This window comes from Silene latifolia, chromosome 11 (assembly GCF_048544455.1).
Source record: "Silene latifolia isolate original U9 population chromosome 11, ASM4854445v1, whole genome shotgun sequence".
Classification (NCBI taxonomy): domain Eukaryota; kingdom Viridiplantae; phylum Streptophyta; class Magnoliopsida; order Caryophyllales; family Caryophyllaceae; genus Silene; species Silene latifolia.
Window position 1 is genome coordinate 131281624 of NC_133536.1, and position 11205 is coordinate 131292828.

The 11205-nt window shown below is 39.2% G+C and overlaps 1 protein-coding gene across 1 annotated transcript; it reads left to right on the plus strand.

Annotated features, from left to right (window-relative positions):
- The first annotated feature begins 8898 nt into the window (after positions 1-8898).
- On the plus strand, positions 8899-10958 carry LOC141613995 (uncharacterized). Its single transcript, XM_074432745.1, has 3 exons — positions 8899-9021; positions 9608-10216; positions 10284-10958. Exons 1-3 carry the CDS (start codon positions 8899-8901, stop codon positions 10956-10958), a joined length of 1407 nt encoding a protein of 468 aa, XP_074288846.1.
- Positions 10959-11205: the final 247 nt, after the last annotated feature.

Below are 11205 nucleotides of genomic sequence, written 5' to 3' on the forward strand. Positions count from 1 at the left end.
CCATAACACTACCACCTGTCCAGGACATCAAACCTCTTCACTCATCTCTAAATATCATGATTTCTTTTCTATCTTTGGTTAACATCCCAAACAACGAACATCGAATCCATGAACAAAATTATCTCAACATTCTTCCCAATATTTTCCTTAATTGAATCATCATCCATTTCTCCACCAAAATCTCATATCATGCGGATATTCTTCTAACTTCTTACTTTCCTTAATTCCTCGAAACTCATTATCAATCATGTTGTCTTGAAACTCCTATATAACCTTCAGCTAACCTCTTCGTGATACTATCACACATTTCGATGATTCCTTACCTTTACATCACATAACTCCGGTGAACATTTTCCTCAACTTACTTTTATCCTTCTTTTCTCTTTACACTCAATAATACCAATTTAATAGCTCAACTCCTTATTACTTCTATCTAACCCTTTTGTGCACCAATTACCTTCTCATCGCTCCAAAACTCAAATCCCATTATTTTATATCGATATCATCTCCCTCTTTCTTACCACAAATATTCTCTTATTATGTCATCAATCACCCTTGCCACTAATACATCCATAGAATCAACGTTCTTTGTTCAACAATTGCATCTCCCTTCTTACATCTCTAGAAATCAAAATTCCTTTCATACCGCCAATTACCCAAGGAACTCACACAGTAGTTTCATCTTTTAATAAACCTCCCAAACTCACTCATTGTCTATAAATACACCTCGCGACATGTCTCCACAAAGTTCACTATATATTACTCTTCTCAACCCCTTTAAACGAACTTTCACTACCTAAATCCATAACCCACACGACTCCTAACCATTTCCCTCCTTAACTCTTTACACATCTCAAGCCGCCACTTTCCACATTCTTACTTTCAATCTTTTCATTCTCACGTTCATTACACTCACATCATCCCTTGTCTATATTCACTTATTTCTACATTACTCAACACACAATCATATCACTCATCCCGTCTCGCAAAACGTGCGCCTTGCCTCAATAAACTATACCAATCTTCCTTTTCTTTTTCCACCATCTATCATAATCACTCATAATTCATGTCCTCCCCACCGAACTCATACTCATCATAGTGCCACTCTTTACAACATAAGATTGGGTAACTTACGCTTCAGGACCAACACATACGTAAAACAATGCATAAAGAAGTAATACAACACCTTTGAATTAAACGTAATATGCAACGAATGTCAAAAGACAAACATACGACCCGAAATACGCATATGACCAGACAGACCCCACTCGATCGAGTACGTAACCTACTCGATCGAGTTGAGGCTACTCGATCGAGTGCCCAACATGCTCGATCGAGTGCCCCGACTCTTAACCCAAATAGACCTTCGATCTCGACTTACTCGACCGAGTAGCCGGCTACTCGATCGAGTGACCCCATACTCGATCGAGTGCCCGAGGTACTCGATCGAGTGCCCGTAAACACGATTCGGCCAAAATAACGACAAGTACCCACTCGATCGAATCAAACCCACTCGATCGAGTCATGCGACTTTCGTGAATACTACCCGCATGTTATCTCACATACCCTAACGTACTATGCATTCATTATTATTTCAACATTATGATTACAACTACGCATTCAAATCTGCGCGACTCCTCATACAATCAACAAAATAATCTACTTCGTGTTATTAAGTGCCACGTTATAAACAACCATCATGCTTTTCATCCAATTCGTTATACAAAACACATATCATTGAACCTCTATTCTTCATGTTACTACTTACCAAAAGTCAAACATTACCACCTATCATGCTCATATAACATTCAACTTTCAATCATGTATTACTCGCATGTTTTAAATTTTCATAACTTTTCATAACACAAACCACACCCATACACTACAAATCCTATTTCCATGTTGCTAATACAACAACATTACAAATCCACTTCATCACACATCATCATATACGAACTACATTCTTTTTCTACCATATCATTCATCATTCTCATATACTTTTTCAACGATTCCAACCAACATGTCAACCAACTATCATGCAACATACTTTCAACAAACCATATACAACACAATTAACTTACACGTCACACATATACCCACGGACTCCACGTTCCCATACCATGTGGTGGCTTAAGTATCATGGGGCCAAGATTTTGAAGTGAGGGCGCCTACTCACCCAAAACCTAGCATCAGCCGGGGCTCCCATTACACATACACCAGGTTCATTTTATTAGACTCCCTATGTTCATTATGTTCATTTGTTACAGGTTCCAAGATCGTCGCTCTGATACCATTTGTAACACCCCCATACTCCAAGTGCCTTACCAGGACCACTCAGGTATAAGGATACTACCATCTCGGTTGCCCGAGGTACTGAATATCATAAGACAATAAAGAAACGTACTTTTAAAGTAATTATAGATTAAGTGATTACATGTTCAAACCAAAACTAATAAAAGGAATTACAAGGTTCTCATACGGTCTCTACAAACTAAAACTATCAAAGCTACTAGACTTCGCCCGACACAAACGGAAGACTTCTAACCGCCACGTGATGACTCATCCCGGCTATCCCATACGCGTCATATCACACCGCTCAATAATCGCTCACCACCCCGAATGGATCACCACAGTTTTTAAAACATTTAAACGGGTCGATACTAATCACACAATTCAATACATATATCAACAATAAGATAAACAGACAATTTGAATCTGTCACACACACACACACACACACACCACCAACTCCCATCGTCTCAATATCGACCGTCCACTTTGGACCAGCCCGCGATGGGGGACCGCAGCCGTTCCCACCTAAGCCCCGCTCATCGTACGAGCGATAATCCTGTCCCATTAATGTGCACATCCCCTTTCGTGGCGGGTTCCACGAAGGGCGAAACTAGGGCGTGAGATCACTCCCGCAAGTGACCCCACTCAGCCGAGAACGCATCTCGAGAGCCAAAGAAACCAATCACAATCACAATCACAATCACAATCACAATCACAATCATCATGTTAAACAACTAACTACAGCACATCACCAATATCCCATTATGGGACTAATACTGAGTAGGAAATCCTACCTGGATAGCACAACACGCAGACGGTATCTACAAATTTGCCTCAAAACGCCTCTTCTATGAACTCTCCTCCTACCATACAACACATAGATACTACTATTCAATTACTATTCATAAAAACCCCCAATTCCTAAATTGGGGTTTCACTAATCTTAACAAAACATTATATAAATTACATTAAAAGCTTACCCTCGACGCAAGGAATCCAACGACACAAACTACGATGCAAACCGACCGTCTGAACTCCGGGAATTGTCAAGAACGCGATTAGGAAGAAGACAAGTTGCTTTCTCTCTTAAACAGGTTTTAGGTTTTGTAAAAAGTGATTTAGAACAAAGACGAATTGGTTTAAATACCTTAATCGCGTAATTAACAAAACCCGAGAAAACTCCCCGTAAAACCGGACACTCGATCGAGTACCCAAGGTACTCGATCGAGTACCCCTTACTCGATCGAGTACCCTGACCTACTCGATCGAGTACCCAACAGGTCAGAAACTATTTTATTTCGCAACTTGCCCTTACTCGACAGAGTAAGGGCTACTCGATAGAGTACCCCAAGACTTATAAATACGGAGTATTACAATAACATGCTAAATCATGCATAACATGGTCCAAACATGGGATGAATGAGCCAAAACCGAATTTTTGGTTGAGGCATGGGCTGCTTATATAGAAGGTAGGCTCGCGCCTAAAGCCGCCCCTCACCTTAAATCCAAACCGTGTTTATGATCTATTCTTCTCTTTTATTTTCATTTCATATTTGTAATCGGTTTTTACCATTTCAAATATTTCAAACCATTTTTATGACAAGTTTTTAACCATAAAACATTTTCACCCTTGGTTCCTAATACCATGACGGTTTAATCCGTGTCTCGGTGATAATATTTGATTAATTATATTATAAAAGGTATTTTAAAATCTTTTATTTCATTTCTTTACATTTTGAAGGGTATTTTAAAGCCTTTCTCATTTCTTTACATTTTCAAAACAAATGTATTAGTCACCAACACAAAATCATCCTTGGTTCTACATACCATGTTGTGGACACGGGGGGCGCTTGGGAACAAGCGTTTGCATTTGTGGAGTCGCCACTTATTTTTATGGGAAATTGGAACCGTTCGAATACCTCGTGCCATGTTAAGACACAAAGTAGTGACATGAACACTAAGAACTCGTTACCCTTAGCATTCTATGTCTAGAATGACTCTCGTGGATGCCAATGAACACGGATGTTCACAGAGATCTGGAGTAAGGGGTGAGAGTACGTATTACGAAGCTCTTTTACTGAACACCTAATCTCGCCCACCTCGATAGCGGCCTCTACTAATGATTAGGGAAATCGTTCGTATTTGATATGTTGTCGATTATATGCATGCAATGCAACATCCATCATTTTGATCCTAGCATGTGAATTAATACTATGTCGGTGAACATATAATTTAGCACTCAATTATGTCGAATTGGGAAGTTAAATTAATTTACATGTGAGAAACAAATAAGTCATCCAAAATAAATGATAAATAAATAACGATAAAAACTACAATAAATTACAATGATATAAGTGATTTACATAAAAAATATACTTAAGACGGACGATTTGAGAAAAATAAAGGAAAATAAATAAGGTTAGAAAATATGGACAGATTAGGAGTGATATTATGACTAATAGTCGATTAATACGTAACTAAAGGATTTAGGTCAAAGTAAGAGCGGAAGTTCAGAGACAGAACTCATCCCGGAACAGGCGCAGCATTGCTGCGTCCCTTGGAAGAGGCGCAGCTTTCACTGCGTATGTTCCTGAGGTGAGCTCTGGCTGTGAAGTCAGAACTGCGAGTTGTTAATATTAGTTGGTATGTTTAAAGGTTGATTTATCGATATTCGACTTAAGTGGAAGTGATTTAGCATGTTAATTATATATGGGACCGTCATAAAAGCGATAAACAGAAATTAGAACGGATTAAAACTAATTAAAACGAGTTATAACGAATTATAAACGAGTTAGAACTAATCAGGTTTAATTATAGAAACGAACTGAAAGATATGATAAACTGGAAATAAACATGTACAAAAGTCGAATTCCAGAGATTTGATATGAATGAATCGAATCTCCAAAACCCGGGTTTGATTTAATGACGAAAACCCGCAAATATCGATTATTAGGGATTTAAGTCGGAAATAAAGTATGATAAATATTAATAATGTATTAAATTTTATTACGTATGAATGAAAATAAGAAATTAAGACATTAAAACAAAAAGGAACGAAATCAACAGAAAACTGAGGAAGAAGAAGAAGAGCAGGAACTACGGCAGCCTCTGGAAGAGGCGCATCAGTTGATGCGTTTCTTCTCGACGTCTGGTTACTGCCGATCCGTAAAAGCAGTTTAATAAAAGGGTTTTATAAGTCGGTTTTAAACATATTTATGACGTAAATCTTACATTAATTGGTGCAAAAATAAAATACAATAAAAAGATGGGATTTACACCCTCAGACTTACATGTTTGACGAAACGAGATTAACTAAGTTAAAGTTTTAGTGATTGCTCGACTCGAATGTATGTAGAAAGTGCCCTCGTAAGAGGATTTAGATTAAGTTGATTGATGTGAAGTGGTCAAATTGGTCGGTCATGCAACGTGATTGGTACTCAGAATGATCTAAGCTTACGTGGTCGATTGATCAAGCACGTAGACATCAAAAGCTTAAAGCACGGTCTTAGAATGCAAAGGGACAAAAGAAGGGCGGACACTCGCGTGAAAAATATGTGGAACGAAGGTCCCTATTTATACTAAAAAATATGAAGAGTTATGGAATGACTCAAACTTTGGAAACAAATCACGGCAAAATCAAAAAAAAGCGAGAAATGAGGGAAGGGAAGAAGGGCGCGGCATTGCTGCGACCCTTGGAAGAGGCGCAGCATCTGCTGCGTCATTTCCCCAGTGGTTTCCTCCTGCGGAAGAAAGAATACCGCGTTTCTTTTATGGAATTGCGGTGGATCTCTACTTCCTTATTTCGTAAAATAAGATTTTCGGGATATATTTTACCAAAAGATATAAAATTAATTTATGGGATAAAAATCCGAAATATTCTAGGACATTCCGACTCGGCATTTTAAACGGTTTATTAGAAAATAAAGCTGTTTTTGACACGGACTCTGATGCGTGCGATTTATATAGACTTTTTTGCCTCTTATTGCACGCATTTCTATGCCTTTTTGTATCGCTTTATATTACAAAATGCCCCGAATTGTCTACTTTGGTTTCTCTTGTCTTATTTGCAGGAATGAACCAAAGAGATGCTAAATCAAGCCTAAAACATGTACCTATGCATGCATTTAGGAGATGAGTTGAGTCGGAGCTTGGAAACTACTAATTGTGATGCGCAAAGAAGTAAGATAGCTAGGCGAGCAAAGGAAGAACTTCAAATTACTAGTGCCTACTTTAAAGAGCCATATCTCTAGTTCTACAATTGATTTTCAGGTGATTCCAATTGGAGATGAAAGCTTGTCCTCTTAGCTTTCCAAATCCACCGTAAACGCTCTGTTTTCCTAAGTAACGAAGAAATGGCAGCCGTTGGAAGTTCAGTGCGCAAAGCAGGAATTGTGCGCTGGAAAGTACTCGATCGAGTACTATAGTGTTCGATCGACTCCTTTTTCTACTCGATCGAATGTGCCTTTTTGATAAGTGTTCGATCGAGTACCTAAAGTACTCGATCGAGAGGTTTTAGCTTGGATTTGTTCGATCGAGTGATATAAAGTTGCTCGATCGAGTGACTAGCTATATACTCGGGATTTTTATTCCGTGTTAGGTTTATCTTTTGTTTATTCTCATTCCCTATATAAGGAAGTCGTCATTAGGTCTTAATTACACTTTTTCATACTCTACTTTTCTCTAATTACTGCTGAACCTTTCTCTGCCTCTTTTCTCTCCGGATTCAATCTTGTAACCTTTCTCTTCCTTTAATTTCAATCTCTTTGCTCTTAATTATTGCTCTTTCATTTTATTGTGTTTGTTTGATTTGTTTATGTTACATCTCTATTGTCTTTCTACTATGTCTTCTCTTAGTTATTTCATGATTATTGTTATTGTTGTTAATCTCAAGAACATGAGTAGCTAATCTCTTTTATATTAGGATTAGAGAATCCATGGTAGGATTGTGACGATGTAGCGAATAGGCTAGACGATTTACATGTGAGAATCTGTCTCCATAGCAATATAATTACAACACCAATTTAGTTGAATGCATGCTTCTAAATTACATTAATCTGGTTAACTTTACTCCTGGATCGGAAGATTGGAATAAATAGATCTGCTATGAACAGTAGACTACTCTAATGAGGACGGAAGTTAAGTTAGTGGAAATCTAGGATAGAAAGTGGACCGGAAGGACCTTTCCCTTATCCTTATCACAGTAGATTGTCTAGGCTATTTGCAATTGAGTCGATTGACTCCATGGTGAACCGAAATCCTGGCATACTCTCTCTTATTTGGGCTTATCGTATTTTCTCACTTTTATTGCTCTCACTTTATTTCTCTCTCCCTTAACTTTTAGTAGTTTAGAAAATCAAATACAAAACCCCCAATTGTGACTTAGATAGACGGACTTACAAATAGATACCTTACCTCCCTGTGGAGATCGACCCTACTTATCGCTAGCTTCTGTTAGTTATATTTAGGTATTTATTTTTGGTACCTGGCGACAGTATCAAATTTTGGCGCTGTTGCCGGGGAGGCAATTGGCCTATTTATCTGTTTATTTTCGTCTGTCTTCCGCCTCAAGGGATTTATTCCTTGAGGCAGTTTTTATCTTTTTCCTTCAGTGTTGTTTTGATAGGTCCTACAGGTCCTACCTAGACAGGATTCTAGGAGAAAGATCGTCAAAGGGAAGACTTCAGTACCTTTGACCCTTCTACCAAGATGTCTAGTGTATCCCGAATTATAGCACAGTTTGAAGCTTAGAATGTAAGATCTGGCAAGCTGGAGAGTAGACAGTCTTGGGAGTGGTTCACCTCAGCTCCATACTACGGCACAACAAGTGGTCCAGTGTAAGAGATGTGGTACTGCGGGGCACGAAGCTGTCATTTGTCTAGCAGATGATGATGTAGTCTATGCATTTAGGCGGCGTAGACAGGCCAGTCATTCTTCTGCACATGTGCCGCCACATCCATTTCAGCAACGAGGCGACCAAGAGTCTCCATTTGTTTGGCCGCCGTCACAACAAACTCCTCCTCCTAATAAGCAGAAAGAATAAATTGTTGAGTTGACATCTATAGTGAAGTCACTTGCTCTTCAAGTGCAAGAAGTTGTGTATGCAAACTGGAACTAAGATGTATGAGCTAGCTAAGAAATTGAAGAATCTGAAGCAGGGGCTCAAACAGCTGAACAGGTCCAGGTTTGCTGATATTGAGAATAATGCTGAGGTGGCTCTCACTAAACTAAATAAAATACAGCAAAGCTTGGGAGTGAATCCTCGGGACTCGAGCCTTATTCAACAAGAATGTGAGGCTAGAGAAGTTTATCAACATTGGTCAAGCTCGAACCAGTTCCTGCAACAAAAGGCAAAGATGAAATGGAGTGCAGATGGGGATGCAAATACTTCATTCTTCCATGGCATCTTGAAGACTAGGAGGAGACAAAATCAGACAAGACAGACATCGATCATCAGGGAAATCATCACACGATAAGGAGGGGGTTCAAGAGAGTTTTCTAAGATTCTATACCCAGTTGTTAGGCCAGTCTCACCCCACAACCCCTGTTAGTCCCAGAGTAGTACAGCAAGGTAATAAATGTGATGAGTCTCACCACCAGATGTTACTGATGCCAATTACTGATGCAGAAATCAAAAGCACTATCTTCAGTATACCAGATGACAAAGCTCCAGGTCCAGATGGCTACTCTAGTCATTTCTTTAAAACTAGTTGGGATCTTGTTGGAGGAGATGTATGTTTGCAGATCCATGAATTTTTTAGGAATGGCAAAATGCTCACGCAATTGAATGCTACTAATGTTACTTTAATCCCTATGGTGCCAAATCCTTTGATTGTAATGCAATTCAGGCCCATTGCATGTTGTAATGTGGTATACAAATGCATTTCAAAACTTCTTTGTGCAAGGCTTGCTTTGGTTCTCCCTCATATAATTTCTGTCACTCAAGGAGGTTTTATTCAAGGTAGAAGCATTATGGAGAACATTCTAATTTGTCAAGATCTTGTTAAACTTTATGGAAGGAAGAGTGTCTCCCCTAGATGTCTATTCAAAATAGACCTGCAGAAGGCTTATGACTCAGTGGAGTGGAGTTTCCTTTTTCGGATCTTCGCACGAATTAAATATTCCATTTGGTTTTATTGCTCTCATTAAGGAATGTGTCACAACTGCAACTTATACCTTGAATTTGAATGGGGATAGCTTTGGTTGGTTTAAGGGACAAAGAGGATTAAGACAAGGAGATCCTTTGTCCCCTTTGCTCTTTACAATTTGTATGGAATATCTTACTTGATTGCTATCCTATACTACCTCTACAATGAAGTTCAGGTTTCACCCTCTTTGCAAATCAATGAAATTGAGTAGCTTAATGTTTGCAGACGATTTGTTGCTCTTTTCTAAAGGGGATGTGGGTTCCATTATGATCCTGCTACGCACTTTCTCAACCTTTTCTCAAGCATCAGGACTTCAGATGAGTAGGGGAAAATCGAATGTGTATTTTAATGGAGTATCTAGTGAAGTCAGAAGAGAAATAGTTCAGGTTTCAGGCTGCATTGAAGGCAAATTACCTTTCAAGTACCTTGGAGTGCCAATTAAACCATCTAAATTATCAATCAAAGACTGCCAACCATTGATTGATAAAGTTTTTGAGAGGATAAGACAACTGGGAACCAAAAAACTCTCGTATGCTGGGAGACTGGTGTTGATAAAAGCAGTATACAGAACTCTACATTCCTACTGGGCTTCTATTTTCATCATTCCAAAGGCAGTGCTCCTCAAAATTGAAGCAATATGCAGGAACTTCTTGTGGCATGGAGGGACTGAATATGCTAGGACCCCTCTTGTTGCTGGTCAAAACTTTGCACTAATCGAAGGAGGGGGACTTGGTCCGAGAGATGAGTACAGTTGGAATAAAGCGCGAGTTGGGAAACTGGTGCAGTGGATTCGAGGCTCACCCATCTAAACTATGGGTGCAATGGGTGTATAGTGTCTACCTGAAGGGACAAGAATGGGAGGACTATAACCCTCCCCAGGATGCCAGTTGGACGTGGAAAAAAGTTTGTAAATTGAAGCAGGAGTTTCAGCCAGCATATCATCAGAATGAATGGGCTATGGTACCAGGTAAGGAGTATACTATCAAGAAGGGGTATAGCTGGTTAAGGCCAACCAGCCAGGCTGTAAGCTGGTCTCATATTGTTTGGACCAAATGGTCCATTCCCAAACACAGTTTTATAGCTTGGTTGTATTATCAGCAAGGGTTTAATACCAAACACAAGCTCTACAGATTTGGTATTGTCCCTGACAGTAGCTATTGTATTTGTGCTCAAAAGGAAGAGTCACCTCCTCACCTCTTCTTCCAGTGCCAGTACAGCAGGAGAGTTATTCAGAAAGTTCAGGATTGGACGGGTGTGACTATGTCTGCGACTAATACCCAGAATTGGTGGCAACACAGGAGGTTCACGAGACTGAAGAATGGGGTCCTGAATAGTATACTCAATGCTGCTATGTATTATATCTGGAATCAGAGGAATGCAAGCAGGCATGAGGGTGTTATAATTAGTCCTGGCAGGTGTGTGATGATGATACAAGCGGATATCAGGAACAGGATTAAGCATCAGTTGCAGGGTACAGTGTCAAGAAAGGATAAGCATTGGATTGAGAAATTGCTGCACTAGCTAGTATGATCTACTATATGGTCTTCTTTGAAGTATGGTAGATGATATAGATGAGTTTGTGATAGGAATATGGTTTGTGAACAATGTATACTGTATATGGTTTTTTTGAGCATCAATATATTTTTACATTTTACCAAAAAAAAGTGCAAGAAGTTATGCAGACTAAAGACGCCATTATCAAGTCACTTAAAGCTCAGTTGGCTCAAGTATTGGCCGAGCAAATTTCTAGGCGACCTGAGACCGTCTG